The 23,675-nt window shown below is 39.6% G+C and overlaps 1 protein-coding gene across 4 annotated transcripts in view; it reads left to right on the top strand.

Annotated features, from left to right (window-relative positions):
* The window catches only part of EFR3B (EFR3 homolog B), a 138,545-nt gene that overhangs the window by 18,747 nt on the left and 96,123 nt on the right, over window positions 1-23,675 (top strand). Inside the window, exon 1 of one of the 4 annotated variants that reach the window (XM_070932185.1) lies at window positions 6,319-6,368. The exons of 2 other annotated variants lie outside the window; for them this stretch is intronic. In XM_070932185.1, coding sequence (XP_070788286.1) covers window positions 6,362-6,368 — 7 coding nt within the window. In that variant the 5' untranslated portion in view covers window positions 6,319-6,361. Of the gene's footprint in view, window positions 1-6,318; window positions 6,369-23,675 lie in introns of those variants that run through there. One more of the 4 variants, XM_070932187.1, reaches the window with a different exon arrangement.

Below are 23,675 nucleotides of genomic sequence, written 5' to 3'. Positions count from 1 at the left end.
TTAGTCACAATAAATCCTATTCTTGCTAGTCATATACAACTTTAGGTGGCAGAGTGTTGAGACTGTGAACTCAGATAAAACTTGAGTAAATAGGACTTAATGGTCTATTTGCTGCAACAAGAGGGATTTTGCCAGCTTGGGAAATGCATTGTTAACTTAGAAATGATGCTGCTCTATTAAACCACAAATAGAATGTTCATCAAAACATTTTGGTACAATGCAGTGTTCTTACTTAAGATAATAGCTATTCGTTTTATAATACTCTGTCCCTCTTCCATTAGTTTTCTTTTTCTTTTCCATGCCAGTGAGTGGCATGGAAAGATGAGTGAGTGAGCATGGAGGATAATGGGTACAGAGAGTGGCCTTAAAGGACAGAGGGAAGATTACTAAAACAATGATCACATAAATGAGGCCTGAGTCTAGATAAAAAAAAATAATTTATCAAAAAATCTCAGATATCCCACCCCAAAATTTACAGCCAGGTAAGAGAGAGAGAAAAAGGGAAGCATTTTTAGATTTGCAAGATTCAGTTACAATGGCTGTTGTAATAAAAGTAGCTTTAGGTCTGCATGGTGTCTGTTTCTTAGTTTTTACTTTACAGGGCCAACAGCCAGTCAATATAAAACATGCATTGAGCGATCCTTATTGTGTTACTTTTGCAATCTCAGAATACATGCTAAATCAACTTTAAAATGTTTTGTGAAGCCAACCAGTACTGTATGGGTGTGTGACAGTTCTGCTTGTGACCTCCCCCCAAAAAATTTTTTTTAAAAAAAATGTGCTGCCAAAATAATCATAAGACAGATATTGCTTGTTTATGAAGAAAGGGGGGCTAGAAAGAGAATAGAATACACAAAAGAACAGAACAGAATAACAGAGTGGGAAGGGATCTTAGAGGTCTTCTACTCCAAACCTCTGCTGAAGCAGGAAACTAGACCATTTCAGATAAATGGTTGTCCAATTTCTTTTTTAAAATCTCCAAAATTGCAGATTGGACAGGAAATTGTCTATCATTGCTTATTGTTCTACCTGTAGATGCCTCAGATATTAGAGATGGGAGACTGTAACAATTCATAAAATGAAGAGCAGTATGGGAAATGTTGCTTTTCCACTTACAAAACTATACTATAAATCTTCTGACCAATTGATTGAAAACAGATTCAGAATAAGCCAAACAAAGTTTTTCACAAAAATGAACTATTGTTTATATATCCAGGCTGCTTGTTGGATTTTAAAAGACGATTAGATAATATTCTGGTTGTTAATTGTGATGGTTTATGCTGGTCTATCATTGTAATGAAATTTGATTGCATGATTATACTATATGTACCTCTATGTGCATGAAAGAAATGAATACAAATAAATGGGGACAGTAGGACAGGGATGGTAGGCACTCTGGTGCGCTTATGCACGCCCCCTTTACGGACCTCTTAGGAATGGGATGAGGTCCATGGTAGACAGTTTAAGGTTGATGCTGTGAGGGTTAGAGGATGTAACAATGGACTCTGGTAGAGCATTCCAGGCATTGACCACTCTGTTGCTGAAGTCGTATTTTCTGCAATCAAGTTGGGAGCGGTTTACCTTGAGTTTGTACTGATTGTTTGCCCGTGTATTATTGAGGTTGAAGCTGAAGAAGTTGTTGACAGGTAAGACATTCTAGCACAGTGTATTGTGTTTAGATCATAACGCAGGCAGCGCAGTTTCAGATTGTCCAAGCCCAACATTTCAAGTCTGGTTAATTAACTTGTTTTTCTACCCCACCACTAAGCTCTTGATGAACTCCCTAGTGAAGCTGCTGTCTACAATCCTCCTGCCCCATTCTCCCCACATCCCCCCTTTTGGAATAAGCCACAAAAGCAGCACAAAATGATACCAGAGATCCATTTTTCAGGGGAAAGTGGGCAGAATTTGATGGCAAATGAGAAATCAATTCTTTCTGGGGATAAAAATTCTGCGGCAGATTATTAGCGAAAGCTGGAGTGGACAGAATCATCTCTTAATCTGAATCAACACCAATTTTTCTAATTAAATAAATGCTGGTGAATTTTAGGATTTTGTTTTGTAGAGAATAGGAAGAAAGAAATATTTTTGTTTGTTTTAAATTACTATGATTATGCTGAATTTGGAATGATTCATTTGGAATCATTCCAAAATCTTATTGTAAAGTTTTCAATATTTTAATTTTATCTGGACCCTATAACATTCTAAAATCAAAATCTTATTTAGCCTTTTGCTGTTTGTTTTAGGTTCTTTAAATTCTTAAGTTTATGATTAACATGTTCTTTTGTTCAAGACTGAAGGCTCATCCAGCATTTTCAAACTTGACATTCCAAAGGTCTCTGATAACTTAACAGTTAATGAGCAATTTCTGAAAATGAGTGTAAAAGTAAGATTTCTAACTTAAGTGTTCTTTAAAAGGCTGTGCAACAATTGCAAACAAGATGGCTAATCTTGTTACCTCCTCATCCTCAAACCTGCAAAAAAACATTGTCCTGTGGTCTCCTGATAAGGAGAAGCCATTCAGGGCACATATAGGTGATCTCCCATCCTCTTATCCAGATAAGTTCCAAGGAACTGGTCTACTCACTGGTTCCTTGATCTTTGCCACAGTCGTCAGCTCAACTTTTGAAGAGCTGTCTTTAATTCACCATGGCTTCCCCAGAAGTCTAATCATTCCTGATCATCCAATCAGTTCACTCCTCCATCCTCAACTTTCCTGCTACATCCCAGTTCATTAGATCTTCATCTGAAAATCCCAATATTTTTTTTACACTGATAATTTTGCTAAGCACTTCACATCCTTTCTCCCACTTGGAATTTCTTTATATCCCCAACAGAAGGATATTCCCAAATTGAGTATCTCTGGTGTAAACACCTTCCTACAATTGCTGCCGCACTATTTCCTTATATTTGATTTTCTCTGTAATGAGCTCTTCGCTCATTACTGGCATAATCTTAAATCCAACTTTTTATCAGATCTTTGAACAACCACTTCATTGGCTGTCTAAAAACAGTGCTTATTGCTTGTATGAAAATATTTCTGGATGAAAATACTTGATGTGTGTTAAATACTGAACACAAAGTTAAAATATTTTGGGACATTTCATGACCTGAAATATTTCAGGAGATCCATCCCATTGATTTGCATTTGCAGGCCAGGTGCAAACATCTCAACTGCTGCATGAATATGATACTGTATGCTAATGGCAGCACATTGTCTCCAATGACTGACACTTGTTTAAGACAGTGCCATGCTTTTCAGATGAAACTGCCATTGGAAAAATGTTAGAGAAGAGGGCATTTTTATTAAGCAGCCACTAACCTTACAAATGCTGACAAGCATGAGATGAAATTCTATGTATGTGGAGAAATGAAAGAGGGTTTCAGACATTACTTGTATTAGTCCTATCGTTTCATTGCAGTCCTTATATTGTTCAATTTCACAATACAAGAAGGTGCTGGAGACAGATTATCACTTTAGTGACAACAAAGAAGACACCATTCAAAACTGCACAGGAGAAGGCAGTGGTAAACTACTCCTGTCTTTTACTAGGAAAAGCATGTGGACAGGCAAAAAAAAGTGATTATCAATACAATGCTGGACATGGCCCCTCAGGTGGGATAAGGAAGAACCAAGGATTTTTTGAATACTAATGGTGCTTATGATGGTACTAGATTAAGTCTGTCTGGACTTCTAGTTGCTGACTATACCACAAAGAAAATCTGAAGCTGCAAAAACAGAATTATAGTGAAAACATATAAAAAGCATCAACATGGGAAAGCTCAACATGATGAAAGATGAAATAAATTGACTACACATTGACATCCTGGGCACCAGCAAATTGAAACTCACTCTCTCTCTCCCTCCCTCCTTCCCTCCCTCTCTCTCTCCCTCCCTCTCCCTCCCCTCCCCTCCCTCCCTCCCTCCCTCCCTCTCTCTCTCTCTCTCTCACACACACACACACACACACACACACACTCTCTCACACACACACACACAATTCCCAATCCAAAACAAAAAAAATAATGGCAATGTTACCATAGGAAGATACCTTAGGTGCAATGACCAACAAATATAAATTAAGGTTCTTACAGACACTTATTTAATATGACAAGTATTCAAGTTTATACCCCAACCACTGATATTGACATGTGTTATGATCAAGTTCAACCTGAAACTTGAAAAATATGCAACCAAGATATGTTGCTTGTGTTTGGACTGGAAGGTCAAAGTTGGTAATAGCAAGGAGGAAAAACACCAATTTCTAGGGAAAGGAAATTAAGCTAGAGGACAATTTAGCAATTTCTGCCAATCCAATGATTTCTTCGTTCCCAGTGTATTCTTTAAACAACCAAAACAATGCCTGTATACGTGGACACTACCGGACAGAGCACATAGAAATAAAATTGACTATATTATTAGTACTAAGAGATGAAAGAGCCAGTCATAACAAATGTGGCCAGGGGCTAATTGTAGAACAGATCACATACTGTCCAACCAAAGAAGAAGAACAAAGCCAATATGATATTGAATATATAACCATCAATTTCAAGAAGAACATAAGGAACTGCTTTGAATCTCACTAATAGGAAACCAGAGGAGCTGCAGAGTGAAATCAAATAAGTCTTAATGAACAATGTGAAAGAGACTGCCCAATATGAATAGAGCAAAATAAATTACATGTTAGAACAATTTGGAAAAAGCCCAAAAGACAAGAAAAAGCAAAGCCAAGAAAGACAGGAAAGATCTTGAGAATTTCAGAGACCTCTTAGAACAGACAAGAAGCAATACATGGGAGATGAAAAAAACAGAAACACAATAAAAGCTTTTTGAAAGATTTCTGGACTCATAGGGGGGTTTGAACCTCAAATTAGCATGCTAAAGGAAATCAATGGACCAACAGTAAATGATTCAAAGGAGATTAAAAAGTGTATAGGAAAATTCTGTGTAATAGGAAAGTCAACATTCAAGATAACTTAGACATATGCTGTGCTTATAAGAACCTCTAGTACTGGAAGTTAAATTCTGCACTTTGTGCTGAATAAAATTAGGAAAATACTATGGGTAGCCAAGGAGACAAACAAATAGATAATAGAACAAATCAGTCACGGAATAAGCGATCTGGCTCAAGTTGTAGTGATGCATTTTGGACGCATTATGCAGAGACTCAAAAACCCTGAACTCATCGTATTGCTTAGGAAAGTGGAAGGAAAGAGAAGAGGACAAGCAGCAAGGTGGATGAACTCCGTGACAATGGCAATGGGTATCACATGCTTTGAAGCAAGTTGAGGACGGAGCTTAATGGGGAAAAAACGACATATCCATTGTTTCTCAATTTTTAAGATATGTGGACTTCAACTCCCAGAAATCCCCAGCCGACTGGAGAATTCTGGAAGTTGCAGTCCATGCATCTTAGAACTGCTGAGGTTGAAAAACGCTGACCATGGAGTTAGCTTAGTTAACAAAACTAATCATATTTTTAAAAACCCAATCAAACCAAGAGAACGAGTAACTCGGAACACGATCCCTCGCGGATTCAACCGAAATCCCTTAACTTGTAGCGCTTCTTGGCTTCTGATCTCGAAAATCCAATTCCTCTCATCCCGGCACCAACCGAATCTTTTGGACTACAAATCCCATCACCCTTCACCATGATACAGAAGGCTCCCCCTAACCACAACACCACAGCAAAAACATCCCGCGCGTTGTCTATGGAGATTCTCAGTCATCCAGGTGATGGTTGTCCCAAAGGTGCTTTTTTTCAAGAGGCAAACTGGACTTGCTGGTTTTTCTTTGAAGGCGTTTCGCTTCGCATCCAAGAAGCTTCTTCAGCTCAGCCGCTCCCCACTATCCTGTCAGAGCTGAAGAAGCTTCTTGGATGCGAAGCGAAACGTCTTCAAAGAAAAACCAGAAAGTCCAGTTGCCTCTTGAAAAGAAAAAAAAAAAAGCAGCTTTGGGATCCCGTGCGTTATTAGAACAACGAGTCGGTAGACCAAGCCTTTCAGACGGCCAAACCCCCAGCTCCCCCACGCCCAGGTTCGCGGGGGGCGTGTCTAGCTAGAGGTGGGGGGAAAGGACCGCCTCCTGCTTGGTCGCCACCCTAACCCCCTCGCTCATGCGCAAAGCGAGCGTCAGCAGCCGCCTGCGAAGGAGCCGCTATTGTGCCGCCGCCGCCGCCGCCGCCTGCGTGTGCTTTGTCGCTTCATTCATGCCCCCTGCTGGTGCCTCCCACTCCTGGCTGCGCCGCGAAGGCTGAATGAACGCCAGAGGCGCCGCAGATGCAGAGCGAGCGAGCGAGCGCGCGCCGCGGAGCTTGAGTTTGGAGAGCGGGCCGGCGGCCGGCGGAGGGTCAGCTGAGCCATGTACGGTAAGGGAGGACGGGGCGTCCGTTTTCTTTCGCTTTCCCCCCCCCCCCCATCACCACCCCCAGGACTGGCTGCTTGGATTTCCCTGGCTGGGTCCAGTGGAAGGTTTCTTCCCCTCTCCCCCTTTTTTTAACCTCTTGCCATTTGAGCCGCGCCGGTCCTTTCCGTTCTCTCGCCCACCCCTTCCCCCGTTTCCTTCCCGGTCGGAGGCACTCCCTTCTGCACGGCATTTTCGAGAGCCGCTTGCTCCGGAGGCGTCTTCGTGCCTGGAGATTTCCCCTTCCCCGCCCGATACTTTCCTTTGACGAGCTCTCCAGAGAGCTTGCGTGACCGGGCTTCTTTCCCAGCGCTCCGTTGCATCCTTTGAAAGGGGAGCGTGCGTGGTTAGGAGTTGTGGGTAGCCGGTGGACTTCTGGTGGGGTTTTTATGGGCACCGAACGGTCTCATTCTGGATGTTTTCAGGAGCCAAGTTCAGATTAGTCTCAATTGCAGCGGGCTGCTTTCGAAAAGCGTCCTTATTTCTGACAGCCGGTCGGACAACTAAGGGTATATTTCTTTCTTATTCCAGCAGAGGCCAGAGGTTGAGAACTGAAAACTGTTTGGGAGGCGGGGGGGGGGGGGAGAATAGCGTTTGCCTCTCCTATGATTTTTTTTTTTAAGTAAATATTGGTCTAAAAGATAGGTGTGAAGCCGGCTTCTTAATTGAGGTGTCATGTGTTGAACATTACTGCCTGGGGACATGTCCTTTATGATATCCCTCTGACCACAAAGATCTCCACCTTGGCAAAGTTTCTCTGTCAGGAGGTGTTTTATGTTTGTTTAGCTAGCGGGTAGGAGAATTCCCTCTGTGAGCCATGATCATAAATGTGAAAACAGCTGAGCTACTTCTGGAAAGAAAAGAAATCCTGCATGAACCCCCTTTTGAGCAACATTGGAAAGCCTTTCTCCAAATTGCTTCCTTCCAAGGAAAGAACTACTGTCTGTTTTCTCTCTTTCTCATGCACACACCTAATTCAGAGCTCTGGTGACACATTGGGCCCAAACAGAATAGACGACAAACACACAGAGCTGCCCAGAGAGATGCAAAGTAGCATCAAAGACTATATAGCCTCTCTTTGTGGTCTTCATCCTGTTAACGTGCTTCATTGATAGCTAATCAAACAGCTTGCAATTTATATGGAATGACTATGGTAGATGTGCTGCAGAGGCAGTATTTACCTTACTCTCTTTTTCTCCTGCCTGTCATGTGTTATCTAATTCTCCTGGATTGCTGTAGCGCACTGGCTGCAGTTTTACTGGGCAATTACAGTCTGTGTCTGCAGCTGGTACTGTGTTGGTGCAAGCAGGAGAAGTGAGCATAGTAGAAAGTTTTGAGTACAGGAAAAGCTTGATAACTGCATTTTAGAAGATCCAACTTACAGGTGTGTGCATATATAGAACACACCCATGAGCAAATGAAGTGGAGTGTACCAACCACTCTGTCCCTCCCTTGCATCCTGAATACGCAAGAACTACTAGCAGGCTCCAAGAATCAGTATAGATGGAGCTGTTCTCTAGTGAGGCATACTATTCAGTGGCTGCCACTGTTAGTTGGTGCAGCATCAGGAGTGCGGTGAGTGTTGGGAGGGATTCATTAAACATAGAAGAGTGCCGTCTCCATCAAGTCAGGCACCAGGCTTTGCTTGGCATGACAAGTCTAATAGAGCCCAGTTTGAAGGAAGGGGATTCTGTTTGAGGAGTGAAGTGTGTACTTGAAGCATCTTCAAAGCTTAAGTTAGCTATTTTGCTCCTCAACCATTCCCTTCAAACCACTCAGTGGGGAGGGGAGGCAGATTTTCAGCTGTGCCCATTCCAGTACTGACTCTGAAGCCAAAAATTAATCCCTGGTTGTGCATCCATGGTCAACACATACCTAGCTGGGTTCTGCTGAATGAAACTCTTAAACTTTCCTCCTTGCAAACACTAGCCTAACAGAGTTGTTCTGTGGCCAGTTTCAGTATTGCTCTAAAGTTTGTTTATAAATTCTAGAAAGAAAGCCATGTTAGTATAGTACAGAAAAAATAAGACTCCTGTACATTTTTAACTTTAAGCAGTTTATTTTTATGTAAGTGTTATAGATCATTGGCCACTTTGTTTAACTAATACAATATACCGTACCACCCATGAAATTTTATGTGATAATAAATTAGCTAGTTTTCAAGATCTGCATGATTATATTGCTGTTTTTTTTCACAGTAATTCCAATTCAGATTCAATTACTGTAGTTAGTTTGTTGGTTTATAACTATAATTTATATAGTTTGGATTTTGTGGTATGGTTTTATTTACTGGTTCTTCTTTGGTGACATGAACCAACAGCTTTAGATAGCTATAGAAGAAAAAAATTTCCCTGTCATTGCACAAGAAAATCTTGGCTATTATTTTTCCACATACCGCAATAGACATTTCTGCACGATAAAAATATGTGGCAAATCTTAAAAAAATATTAAGGTTATTTTTAAATATAACCCAAATCTGATTTACAAACCAATTTTATAAGGCAGGGGTCCCCAACTTTTCTGGCACCAGGGACTGGTTTTAGAAGAAAAATTGACTTCCGAAGGGTGGTGGTGGTTTTATGTGCAACCTTGATCTTGCACATGTGTAGATGAAGCTTCACTCGCTTGCCCGCCGTTTGCATGGCCCGGTTCCTAACAGGCTGTGGACCGATACCAGTCCACGGCCTGGGGGTTGGTGACCCCTGTTATAACAGACATGAGACAGATATTCAGTTAAGACAATATGCTAAGATTAACATTTCAGCTTGAGCTTAGTTTCATTGACAGAAAGACCCATGTAGAAGAAGAAAATCTGTGAAATGTATGCCAGAATTCTCCAAAATCTGGTTTACCTTTATAGGTGAGCACCGCACAGATTCTGCTTTCTCCATAAAATCTAGAATCATTGGGCACATATTTATCAAATGCTCTTTGCTCTTCAAATGCCTACACAGCTCTTAGCTGTTCAGTGAAAGGTACCAATAAACAAAATACATATATGTTTTGTCTGTGACTTGGTTTCTTCTTTCTCTTTGGCTCTTTTCTGACAGAATTCTAAATTTGCATGGATTTTATCCCCCTTTAACCCTGTTAAAAGCCCAATGATTTGGCAAGGGTCCCAAGAGATAAATCCTTACACTTATAGGGCTGTTTCACTAAATCCCTTCCTCTTCCATTAATGTTGATTCTTAATGTTGAACATGCCAGATTTAAAAATGTGACAAGAGATTATTAAATTTGTATCCATCTGTTTTTTTTTGCATCAGCGAGGGTAAAAGGACATTTGTGTCATTTCCTGCTCTGGATGGGGGTACTTTTCTTGCAGGATTCCTGCCTGAACCAGTAACCCCCAAAAGAAAAATTGGTGGAGGAACATTGTGATCAAAAAGCATCCGGCTCCAAATTTTCAGAAGTGATGAGCTGGTACCTGGTATCTCACAAGATTTCTCATTCACAGCTTTTCTTTGTGGGGTGAGTGGGTATAATCAGCTTGCATTGCGTCCGTTGTCTTGGGCTTTCCTTAGCAAGATGGGAATTTGGTCTGTTTCTGAGTGATTCTTGCAGGGCTACTGGTTAGTCCTTGCTCTTGTTTTCTTACTTTTCAGAGTTAGATATTTAAAATATGCAGTATTTGCATTTGTATTTATTAAATTTTTATACCGCCCTTCTCCCGAAGGACTCAGGGCGGTGTACAGCCATATTAAAACAACATATCACAAAATTTAAAAAACAGTTTAAAATATATTAAAAATTTGGCCCATTTATATTAAAAACTACAAACACCCAAGAAAATTAAAATTCAGTTTCTAGGCCAGCCCAGTCTGTTGGAACAAAAGGGCACGGTGAAAGGTACGTAGGTCGGGGATCATGCGAATCTCCGGGGGCAGTTCATTCCAGAGGGCAGGTACCCCCACAGAGAAAGCTCTCCCCCTGGGCGTCGCCAGTCGACATTGTTTGGCCGACAATGGGTTGTGCTTCTTCCAGTAGGCAGTTTCACTTATTTGCTACACAGGAGTTTAAACAAAGTATGGGTCGTGCTTCTTCCAGTAGGCAGTTTCACTTATTTGCTACACAGGAGTTTAAACAGCGAAGTTTCTGTGGCCATGATCAGGTGGTAAAATGGGAATTCTGATGTATTTCTAATTCTTAATGATTCTTTGCGGATGATTCTCCTGAGGAGGTGAAGAAAAGACTGAGGGGAGACCATACAGGCATGGACATGCCCTGATGCTCACTGTACCGTGTTTGATAATAGAACTTTTCATGTGATGCTAATTAATTTTTAGGGAGACAGCTGCCTTTCCAGAGGAAAGATTGTATACAAACCATGGAGAATCTATTTGAAATGAAAAAGCCTTAGTATCCAAGAAAATAAAAAGGATTCATTGGCACGCATAGCTGTGGGTTTGTCAAATTTCAAAAACTTTCATTTCCTGTGAGCTTACACAGATGAAGAAAAGCTTTTTGTATCTTTTTACCAATAGGGTATCCAGCAGTTGTTGACAAAGCATCAAAATGGACACTCGCAGAAGTTGCAAGGAATAAAAGCCTTTTTTATTCGTCTTTGATTAATGTGCGTATTTATAGCATTTATGCTTATTTTTCTTCAGGAGTTCAAGGGGATCTCAGATTGTCTCCTCCAAACAACAAGTAAGTTGGAGTAAGCAATAGGGACTGGCTGTGAGGTTTATGATCAAATGAAAATTTGAACCTGGGTTTTTCTGAGCCCTGTTCTGTACCTTAATGACACTACCCTTGATCTGTATCTTTAGTTGCATTTTTTTCAATACTGCCTTTAGCAGAGACACTGCCTTGTCCCTTTGCTTTGAGATGTCTGAGCTGTTCAGTAAGAAATGTCCAGTTTTTGATGGATTGGTACACATCTTGTAGAATTTTTCTCTGCTGCATCAAGACCTTTTTACTTCCTTGTTGATACAGTCTTGATTTACTAAGCATCGTATTGTTTATCCAGCTTAATTTATTAACTGCTGACTTGATTCCTGGATATGCAAAATGTTTAAAATAAAACTGGGAACTCTTATAAGAGATGCATGTTCTTTGCAAAAGATTTTGCACTGAACACATGCACCATTCCCTGATCAGGCTTGCTATGCCATTATATTATCTGGGAAAGTGCCCTTTATTAGTCCTCCCTTGAACAAACATGGTAAAGCTCACATTAAAGAGTAAGATGCATGGTGACCTTCTTATGCAAAAATCCTTGTTCGTCATTTATGATTTCTCACTGGGGAACCCACAGGGTCCCTAGAAGATAGCTTGAAGATATAGCTACTGAGCTGGGTTGAGTGTCTGTCTATGTATTAATTAAATGCAAGTTTGCACAGCTGAAAGCTGGGTAGTGTTCAATTATAGATGACTTGGCAGAAGTATCTGTCCAAGGAAAACAGCCCTGATGGAACATCTCAGTTAGTGCTGCATCATAAGATGCAGATGATTAGGAGTGCAGTTGGGAGTATGGTTTCTTCCCCATTTCTCTTCCAGATGGAAGGACTAAGTGCTAGTTATCAGGTAGAGACCACCATAGAAAAGGTGAACAGTAAATTAAAGTTTTCTGCAATTTGACCCAAGCGGTATAGAACAGGAGCCCTCTGAACATATAAAAAGGAGAATTTTTCTACTTTAGTGAAAACAACATCTTGTAATCTTCAGTCATAAGTCTCTATGTCTAATGAGACTAACCAGACTTGGCTCAGAAGCACCTAGCTCTATATTTTATTAGCCACTTTTAATTCCATGAGTAGGCCATTAATTTAAGGGGCATATATATTCCTTTTTTCCCCAATTTTCCTGTTTTGTTTTAATCCGTAACAATGGCATGCATCAAGAATGATTACCATGCATGCACCATTCTCACAGCTACCTGAACTCATATTTGTTAACCCTTATTAAGATGGATATGAGAATGGAGGAACATTTCCTTAAGTGGTGGTGCATCCTTGCCAACTTACTTGCTGCACTTGGAAAAAAATGGAGACCAGTTATCTATAAAAGAGGAGGAAGAGAGAGTTTAAATAATGGTTTAAAGTTCAAAGATACAGTCATGGATACATAAAAGAGAAATATTCCTAGGCCCTGAACCTATATGACTGCCATAAATGGAACTGGGTTTTACACAGACAGGAAACCTTGTCATTTATCAAAGAAAGTGGTAATAAGGAGGTAAGCTGCTTTTATGAATCTCTCTCTATATATAGGCAGGCAAATATGTCCTTTGCATACAGAAAGCTGTACTGTTTTCCATCAACCTCAAGTAAAATAGAAGATGATGGCTGCTTCAGAGGGGGGCATTTGAAAATACAAAGATACTCTGTATATGAACAGTATTTTAGTCATTGATTATCATCAATGGTATTAACAGTTGGATTCTCGGATATTGCCTTTTATTGCAAAGCTATTATCCAACCTTGTGGGTAAAATGCTTGATTTGGCAGCCTTTTGGAGGCATTTTTATCTCTTAAGGCTGATTGATTTCCCACATAAAGGACACGGATAAAACAGATGTGCTTTATTCAGTCCTGAATAATCTTTTCATCTCCAGGTCCATTCATTGGTTCATTAAATCTTGATGCCACCTAGCTAGTTGCAGGTTTTTATTTTTTATGTTTTGCTCTAAAAGAGATACAGAATATTACCTCAAGCTTCCCATGACACTGATACCTGGGACCACGCAATTCTATAACTTGTTCCAGGAATTCTCAAGGACTGGTTCATCTTATCATGTCTCTTGATCAACTAATTGCATTTGTAGTATACAAACTGATGCTGATCTGGATAGACTGGAGATCGTGTCTGAGGTATTTGGGGGCCAGGGAGCTTATTCTTAGTGCCTTTTAACATGCAGGAAAAATCCAACAAGCAAGAGAACAATAAAGCGAGCATGAGTAATAGAGAACAGTTCTGCCAATGTTTATCTGCTTTCCATCATTCACTGCCTCCCCCTCTTTGCAACCTGGAATAATTTGAAGGACAGCTTGTCTCATTATCTAACTAATAACGTGCAGGTGGGTTGTTGAATGATTTTCCGGATTCAGGAGGAGGAGGCTGAAGCTACCAGAATTTCTGAGCTTTCATGAGCCCAGAAATTAACTACTGTACTGTATTAGCTACTCAGAAATTAGCTACTGGGTGGGAGTGAAGAAGGAAAGTTAAGTTAGGAATGCTGTTTCAGTAGTTGCCGTGGAAGAGATAGGAGCATGGCCCAGCCAATTTTACTCTCAAGGTTTCTGATGTGCAGCTTTTATTTATTTGCTTGCTTGCTTTTCTTAGAGTTTCCACATCTTTTGCAGCCAATGAGAGTTCCAGAAGGGTAGCTGCCGGGTTAAATCTGTCACAGAAACTTCATCTGTGGTTTCTGTGGCTTTTTGAAGATTGCTGGCTTTATAGAAGCATCCACTGTTATGATAAGAGGTTGTAGGGTTGTTTTTTAATAGTCTGCCTGACCAAATGGGACATGAAAGTTAATGCATTCTAACACTTCTAACAACACAGAGATGAGTGGCAGAAGAATGCACGACTGATTTAAAAAAGAAAAATGGGGAGAGAAGAATGAGAATGCATGACACTCTGCCCATGCATATTCTTTCTTGGCTTTTTTCAAATAAGTATTGTGTTGTGTATGGTTTGTTTGGGTTAACATGTGCAAACCAAATCATTTTGATTTGTAAGCCACCGTTCACGGATGAACACAGCCAATTTTTAATTTAATTTAATTTAATTTAATTTCCAATTTATATACCGCCCTTCTCCCTGAGGACTCAGGGTGGTGTACAGTTGTGGTTTATTCAGGAAAACATAATGGAGCACAGTTCTTTACATTTTAAGGTGGGCTAAATCAGTGGCAGGAAATCTTTTGGGAAGAATTCAAGGGAAGCAGTGGGAAAGATATAACATATGGGGCCCAACTTAGATAAGATTTTGTTGTTCTGTATTTTGAAAAGGGGATGTTGGTGGTGCTTGGGTTAAATCTTCTTTTACAGCGTATAGTAGCATTATTTTCAGCCTCAAATGCTGAAAATAATTAAGGTAGTTTTCTGCTAATCACAGAGTTTGGGAAAGGGAGCAGAAAAGATGCTTGAGAGTTGTCTGTCTCCCTGAGTTCATAGGTTATTTAGTTACATTGTTTTATAGTAGATTCCCCCCCTTAATATTTTATAGCATCTTCTAGCACCATCCACCCATGAATCTTGTTCTCATAAATGTTATTTTTACAAGTCTTACAAAGAAAGTTGTAAGTAAGAGTCTCATAGCTTTGGCCTAGATTTTTCCTTTGCGTCCCTGGGATCTTTCCATAGAACCAAATAATTGGTTGGATCAGACACATCCAGTTAGATGGTAAAGGGGGGGGGGGACGACAAATTCAACATTATTAAAATAAAGAATTTATTTTTATTTTGGTGCATTAGTAGTGAGATTTTTTGCTCCTTTTCTTACATCCTGCCCTCTAGTGTCAAAGCATGTCAGTTTGGTCATGACCATATGTTGAAAAACTGCCAATCAAAGAAGATTATTTTAAACCAGAAGGGCAAAGAGTATGACCTAATAATAAACCAGATGGGCAATGATCTAACCTCCTTATGTCCTTGTAGCAAACATAGTCTAGTGCACAATAAAGTTCTCAAATCTATTTTACATGTTGCTGCTTCCATTCCAAAGGTTGGTTGGTACCAAAGCTAGTAGAATTTAGTGAATAGGAACAGCCTACTTTATACTGCTAGAGTTCACATATCATTATGTGTGAACCCAGAATAATGAGTGAATCTAGTCTTTGTTGCTATAAGGACTAGCATGATATCAAGCTATTATGCTAACAGCCATAGTTAGAGTTAGCTTATAGTAGTAAAGTCCATCTGCTTTTGGATTCACTGAAAATTCTTTGGATCATAAAGTAACATGAATGCAGCACCTGTATGCAGTTTATTAAAATAGTCAAGCCCATTTTCAAGATTATAGTTGTGTGATAAAAAAACAGACACAGTTATTTTAATAAGCCACAAACAAGTACTGCACTTAGGCTCTCATGTGATCTGAAATATTTCTTCCTATACAAATTTGAAACATCCAGAGTCTTACTTAGCATTAATTACACTGATAACCATCAGTTCTCCAGTATTTTTCAGCTGTATACCTGTATCTTTCATCTCAAGATTATACTTTTTCCAAGTCACAATGCCCTTAATTTCTGCTGTTGTCATTGAGACTATGCTCTGTTCCCAATAAATATATGTTCTATATTAACTTCTAAGCTTTAGGTTAAAACATTTTCTGCATCTCTTTAATAATTACTCTTTTCTCTTTTTAATAAATTAAACTTTGTTTCTATAATTAGTGATATTAAAATATCCTGAATGTTCTAGAAAAGTAAAGAGGTTATTATTGGGGGTAAGGGGAGGTTCACCTTGTAAAAAAATAGAGATTTTTTTGGGGGCTCCAGAACCATTTTTAAAATATGTATACAGTATTAAATGTCTGTTTTCTAGTATGTGAAAGAGCAAAGAAAAATAAAACTTAGGTATTTTCCAGTTTCATAAAGTTTTAGGAAATATGCTGTCTATAAAATTTTCTGGGATACGGAATTCAGAAGCAGGTTGGAATATACAACCTACAAGAAGGTTTTCATAGTATGTGGATCAAATAAATACATTAGGAAGAATTATGGAATAGAAATCTGGTCAGGATTGTTAATTCTTGATTAACCATTGATCAAGGTATTAATACAATCATGAACATGTGTCATACAGGCATATTCCTAGCATATTCAATTTAGTTTATTTTAATGTCAACAAAAAAGTAAAATTCAAGCATTCTTGGAAAGGGAGCACACCAGTTTTCTGGCTGCTTTTTAAAAAATATATTTTCTGATCCAAACATGGATCCCAAGTGAAAAAAAAATTTAAGCATATTTATCAGCTAGAATCTATTGGACCACAAACATTTGTCCAAGTCATCCTGTCTCCCCCTTATAAATCACCAAAAGCATCAATATCCAACATTCTTTGCTCAAGTATTTGGGGATCTGTATATTGTATTTTCACCCCTCTCAAACATTTAAAATTCCCCATTACTTAAATCTGATCTACTATCCAGGTCCCATCAACATATGATGCAACTCTGCCCGTAGCTTTGTCTTTATGCACCCATCCTTGCTTCATTTTACTGCATAAACTTAGTGAACATACTCTAGACCTTAGAAATATAGCAGAGTTATATCTTAGTGATACAGAGGATGTTATGGATGTAAGTGACATTCTCTAGCATATCTACTTTTGAAGAAAGGATCAGGAATGAGTGGTATGGGAGCCCAGAGAATTGCTATTGCCAGTTGTTGGCACCTGGCTGTTATATCTCTGTAGGTATTTGTTTTATTAAGTAAAATGTCTGTTGTGGACACCTTGAGACTCCTGACTCTAATAATTAAGGATGTAAGTCAGACAGTGTTAAGTAGCATTCAGGAGTAATCGTTTTATTTATTTAATTCTAAGTGGCAAGCAACAAAAGAAGGATTAGAAACAGAAACACAGCAATATAAGGATATAATACTAGAAATAAACACATAACCCTGCATGGGGAAACAGAAATATTATTTTTTAAAAATCACCGAACAAGATGACAGTCACTCTGTCCCAGGGCCTGCTGGGAAATCTAAGTGCTTATCTTATGCAGGCCAGCTGGATTGGGGCCATGCAAACTTTTAGGATGGGCAGCCATGGAGAAGACACTTGTCCAGCATTCTGCAAGATAGTATTGTCTCACAGATGGTATCTGGAGCATGCTGGCCCTGTGAGATACTACTAGAAAAACAGAGACATCCTATAGAAATATGGGCCTATCAGATCATCCCTATCTTCAAATTATTTTCTTAATGGTGAACAATAAAAGAATTACCTTAACTTTCCATCTCTATTCTGGTATAGTCATGTACAAAATAGGGTTAAGGCTGGAATAAACAAAGGCCAGTCTATGATGGAAGAGGAGGAGAAGACAACAATTTTGGGTACTCCCATTGACCCTTGGGACTTGTTACTTTGGTAACCCTGGTCTATGCTAATTATTCCCAATTTTGCTTCCAATGGCCCTGAAACATATATCCTTGAGTTATAGATATACAGATAATATAATTTCTTGCCTGTTTATTTCTCTCTTTCTCTTTCCTGTCTCCCCTTATTTTTTGCCTGCCTTTAACCCATTTTTCCATTAACTTTTTATATTTGCTGATGTTTAATAAATAAACATTTAGCTCCATTTTGCTAGCTTAACTGAGTAACATGTGTACTTGCTCAGATTTGAACATAAGGAATTGACTGTGCTGAATGCAAATTTAAAATGGAAATTACCTATGGTAATTTTCCAACAGCCTCAAGCCAGGAAAAATAATAAGATAGGAGTACTGGAAAATAAATTGCATTTTCTTTAATCGAATGTGTAAAGTGCTGGTTATACTAATTTATTTTTCCCCTTATGCCTGAAATAAAGAAGATAAAAAATTGATTGGGTTGTCTAGTGAATTGTACCTACTTTTCCAGGTCCTTTGCAGCTTAAATGGCAATAGGCAGTAAAGAAGGATGGTCTCATGATTACAAATAAAATGGATGAAGAATCGCATGTTGTTAGGAGTTTCAGATCCAATAATCTGATTTTAGGGTCATAAAATTCAATGCCAGCACTTTGAATTTGCCAGAGAAACAAACTCTGCCAAATGGATGATTAATTTATGATCTTCCATAAGATTGGCAGACTAAATTATGGCCCCCAATCAGTAGTGGGTTCCTCTTACCTTCGCTACCGCAGAGCATCCGTGATATCTCGGCAGGTGGGCGGAGCCTCCCACTGCCGCCACTACCGAACTGGGGTGAACCGGTAGAAACCCACCACTGCCCCCAATCCATGGAAGGCAACTTTTGCAAGGTTGCCTGGCTATGTGATGATCTCAGGGGGAAAGAGAGATTACTAAACTCCCTCCGCCATAGAGGCCTTAAGAAACAGAAGAACAATTCTTAGAAGGAAGCACCTGAATCACTGAAAATGCTTCCTACATATGTTGTCTTGAAAACTGTTTAAAAGAAAATGCATACTTAGATCTTGAGTCATCAAAACAGGAAGCAGTTCAAGCTCATCTCTGCAGTTATGATCCCAAAAAAGGTAAAGTTTCAAAGCAGACTGGACTCCGGATGACTTCATGGAGAAATCAGGTTAGTCTTCTTGGCAGCAACATGGAAGTGATATGCCGTTGTTTACTTCCAGGATGTTATTTTTTAAAAAATATATATATTATGGTCTGTCTTGTAGTACTGGGATTTCCTGATGGTTTCCCATCAAAATGCTCTCAAATTAAATCCTGCTTAGTTTTTTTTTAAATCAACCATAGAGTGTCTTAGCAAGATATTGTATGTCACGTTACTGTCCATCTAGTTTAGTGTTGTTTGTTTTGGTTGGCAGCAGCTCTCCAGGGTCTCATTGAAAGAGGGGTGGTGGTGTTTCTAATTCCTTGCCCTGAGCTGTTTTTTTAAGGAATTGCCAGAATTCCATTTGTTTGCTTGTTTATCATTTTGGAGCCACCCATCTCCCTCATAGACTGACTCTCTGTTCCCTCATCTGCCTATCTGAGCACATGTGTATCTTCATACACACTAAGATACATTGACAATAAGTGAATCAGGTCATTCTCAGATTCTTCCAGTCTAGTAAATAGCATCAGGGTACTTAGATAATCCAAGAGTCTGTTTTTTATTTCTCCACACTGATTCTTGTCTGATTGGAGCAATTGACTGTTACACTCCAAGGATGATAAAAGCTCTCTGCAGGTTGAGTGCTCCTATTTAGCAACAGCATATGGGAATAAAGATAGAGGGAAACCACATTCTCAAAAGGCATCAACTTAACAGTTTGATGTCCATTGTGCTGCATAGCAAGATGGAGCCCTTATGTACTAACAGCAGTGCATTGGGGCCATTTTTTCAGGGGTTACCAAGAGAACCGTTGCCCCAACAGCTCTGTGTCACTCTCGGCTATGTTCAAGTTGGCAGTGGTTTTCTTACAGTCTTGTTCTTGAAGACAGTTGGAAAGAGGGCAAGGGATTCAACAGCTGAATTTGGCTGCTTAAAAAATGGGAATTGTTGAGCTTCTCATTTCAAAAAAGAACATTTTGTTCTCCAGTTTTGGTGTCCCAGTTCTCTAAGCACAATTATCAAAATAATTGGTAAAAATGCCATGCTTTCTAAATTGTCAGTTCCGTTTTCTGTTTATCATATTTCCTTGACGATTCCTTCTTGCCTTGAATCTTCTACAGATTTTTTTTTTAGAATTCAGTTCTGCCAATGAGCCATTTTATGACTTTAAAGGCAGCCTGCATGCTTTGTGCCTGAAACATACTCTCAACATTGCTTAGCTCACACATGAAGTTGGGGGTGGGCAACATAGACCCATAAATACCAGTATCCCTATGATCACTCCCTCCATGCCTGTCAGATTCCTTATCTTGATTTCTATTAATTTTTAAAGCCTTTTAATTAGTAAAACAAAAGGCAAGTGGAAAATGACCGTGTTGGAAAACCAAATGTAAATGCCATCTGCATTTACAAGAATATCACCAGCCCTTACATAAACTCAATAGGTTTGCCTAAAAATAAAAATGTTATGTACCTGCAACTTGCTACCTTATTTGAAAATAAGTCTACCTGGCCAGATGTAAAGGATGATGGAGCTGACTTTGGCGAAGGAAGGGAGAAACTTACAAAAGGGTTTACACAGTCTTGAGAAACGGGGGGAAAAGAACTTCATTCAACTTGATTTTGTTTACACATAATCCTCAAGTTACGACTATTCAATTAATAAACTTTCAAAGTTTATTTGGTGAAAAAAGTGACTTATTATTAGTCCTTATTCTTATGGCTGTCGTAGCATCCCTGTGATCATGGGATCAAAATTTGTGTTCTTAGCAATCAGTATACCTTTACAATGGTTCCAGCATCCCAGGATCCTGTGATCACCATTTACAGCCTTCTCAAGTGGCTTCCAACAATCCAAAGGTCATAAAATCAGGTGCAACTCACAACCACATCCCTTAGCGATGGAAATTCTGATCCCAATTGTGCTAGGTTGAGAACTACCAGTTGTATAAGATGGGATGGAGAGAAACTTCACAGGCCTTTAAAATTCTATGTTGTTGCCGCCAGAATTTCATTTGCACAAAATTGGAAACAAAGATTTGCTCCATCAAATACGATGATCATAAAAAAGGTGCTAGAATGTGCAGAAGCAGATAAATTAACAATGGAATTAAAAGACCGAGAGGAAATGATTTATTATGAGACATGGAATAGATGGTATAACTGATTGGAGAAACAATCCAAAATTAATGTATAAATGTATAAACATAAGAGAAGATTGTGTAATAGATAGGTATAAATTGTAGTAAATATAGAAATTAGTAAGTAATACATAAAATGTATGTGTATATAGTTGGTTATAGATATTATTACAGATGCCAGTATCGGAAAGCTGTAAAAATGTAGCAAGGATGTTAAAGATGTAAATGTTGAATAAAAATTATCTAAAAAAAATAAATAAATTCTATGTTGTTCTACCTTACACAATTTACACAGTTTGGTCTAGTGGTTAAAGCATCAGGTTAGAAACCAGGAGACTTGAGAACTCTAGTCCCACTTTAGGCATGAAAGGAGGCTTGGTGACATCTACGAAGATTCTCAGTCATCCAGGTCATGGTTGTCCCAAAGGTGGTTTTTCAAGAGGCAACTGAACTTTCTGGTTTTTCTTTAAAGATGTTTCACTTCTCATCCAAGAAGCTTCTTCAGCTCTCAAGTTCTTGAGGCCGGTCTTTAGGCCGGTCACTCTCTCTCAGCCAGGGTTCTTCTTGTGGGAAAAATAGAAGGAGGAAAGGGAAGTATGTATGTACTCTGCCTTGAGTTATTTATGAAGTAATAAAGGTGAGAGAAAAATGAAATAAATAAATAAATCAGGAGATCTGATTGGCTGTGCCCTTTGTATTCCCCATTTGGGAAAATATTTGCCAATATTCTCAAAACATGAAATTTACTCACAAAGTGAAAAAAAAAATACTTGGAAAATATGCAAACTTTTATTGGACATCTACCCACATAGGCTTTGATCAGATTGGGTCCATTTTATTGCAGGTTCTTTTATGCCTCTTCAATTAAATACAAGAATCAGTTTATAAGATGACACAATAATACATTATATCAATATCATATCAATATCATAATATACACACATAAAATCAGTAAATATATCAAATTCAAAAAGCTAAGGGTAATAATTTCGATTTATAGATAATGGGCTGAGGGAAAGGATTAAATTCTGCTTACTTATCCAGGGATAATTCTTATTCACCACAAGCCTGCAGTCAAATGTTTTTTTCTCAAGCAAGTTATTACTCAGTCTATCTGTACTGATAACAGCAATATTCTTCATACCTGTCTTTCTGTCTGTTCATTTGAAAACCCTGCCTTTTACTGTCACTTCTGCTTTCGTAACAGCTCATGCTTTATGGATTATTTTAATTACACATAATTTTTCTTCATCTGAAAATATCTTTTGAATTCTTTAAATTAACCTTCTTTGTCATGATGCTATTGCCATATGTTAATTCGTTTTTTAAAAAAATCAGACCTTTGTTCAGACGTATGCATCAGTCCAATTTATCTTAGTTTTACTTTTGCTTTACTTTCCACCTTCAATATTCAGAATAAAGGTTCATTTTTTAAAAAATAGAGCTTTGAAAATAACAGGAAGGGAGGGACGTTTTCTGGTTTACTGGTTACATACCTTTTTTGTCCTAGATGAGATGCTTCATGCAAGTAGTATTGAGATGAGTTACTGAAGTCATTCAGCATATATCCCACTCTCTGATAAGATTATATTCTAAACAACGCACATGGAAAGGTGACAGCTCCCCATCCTTTCCTGCATAGAAAAATGGATGATGTAAGATGGCCCCATCCTCTAATCCAGCGGTCACCAACTGGTGGTCCGTGGACCACTGGTGGTCCACGAGAAAACTTTGGTGGTCCGCAGAAAAATTATTTCCATTTTTTTAATATTGCACTAAATCAGGGGTCCTCAAACTACAGCCCCTGCGCCGGATACGTGCAGTGAACATTTGTGTTGCTGCAGAGAGTCTCCCCCTTCGGGGTCTTTTTGTGTGGGTTGGAGGGGGGCAGAAATTCTGACTGGGGTCTGCTTCAGCCTCCTGGTGCAGGGCTTTGGGCGAAGGCTAGAGGGAAGTGCTACTGGTGACAAGGAGTTGGAGGGCCTCGTTCCAGTGGGATTGCATCATGACCTGGAACTGGCTGACCACCTCAGCCTGCTGAGCCTCCAGGTGCCAGTACCTGGCCTTGCACTCCTGCAGGTCTTCCCTCTGCTTGGAAAGCCTCTGCTCGTAGTCCTGAGGTACTTCTGCTGAGCCCCCTTCTCGGTCAGATCCAATTTGAACTGAGCCAGGGCTGTTTTGACAACTCTTTCTCATGGTGGCTGCTTAGCTCCAACAACTGCTTCCTGTTGGGGCCCTAAGGAGCCCGGGAGGGCAAGCAAGGAGTGACTGGCAGGAGTGGGGTGAGTAGAGGCCGGCAAGGCACCCCTCGATGTGAGTGACATCAAGTTGGCCACGTCCACCCAGTCACATGACCACCTAGCCATGCCCACCCAGCCAGTCATTAGGCAGATCATATTAGTGATCCGTGGGATTTAAAATTATGAATTTAGTGGTCCCTGAGGTCCAAAAGGCTGGGGACCCCTGCTCTAATCCATGGTCAAGTTGTATGGATGGTAGCTAAAAGATTAGATTTAATTCCTATGATAGATTATGTAACTCTAGGTTGCTATAATGGTTCATATTTTGGCCATCTCTTTAATGAAGGGTGTCAAACTCAAGGCCCACAGGTCAAATCCGTCTCGCAGGATGCTTAGATCTGGCCTGCGGGGCTGCCCTGGAAACAGGGTCAGCCCGCAGTGCCTCTGCCAGCAAAAATGGGCTCCTGAGCTCCGTTTTTGGCTGCGATGGCCTCCTGAAACCCTCTGCTAGCAAAAACGGAGCTCAGGAGGGGGTCCTCCCGAGCTCCATTTTCACTGGCAGAGGGTTGCAGGAGGCCCTCACAGCTGAAAATGGAGTTCGGGAGCCCGTTTTTGCTGGCAGAGTGCTCAGGCCACCATAGGCACTCCTGACACAAGTGCTGTCGAGCTGACCACGCCCACAAAGGTCAAACACAACCCTAATGTGGGC

This window comes from Pituophis catenifer, unplaced genomic scaffold (assembly GCF_029215685.1).
Source record: "Pituophis catenifer annectens isolate HBS135680 unplaced genomic scaffold, rPitCat1.0.hap2 SCAF_1, whole genome shotgun sequence".
NCBI lineage: Eukaryota > Metazoa > Chordata > Lepidosauria > Squamata > Colubridae > Pituophis > Pituophis catenifer.
This window is presented reverse-complemented; position numbering and strand designations above follow the sequence as displayed.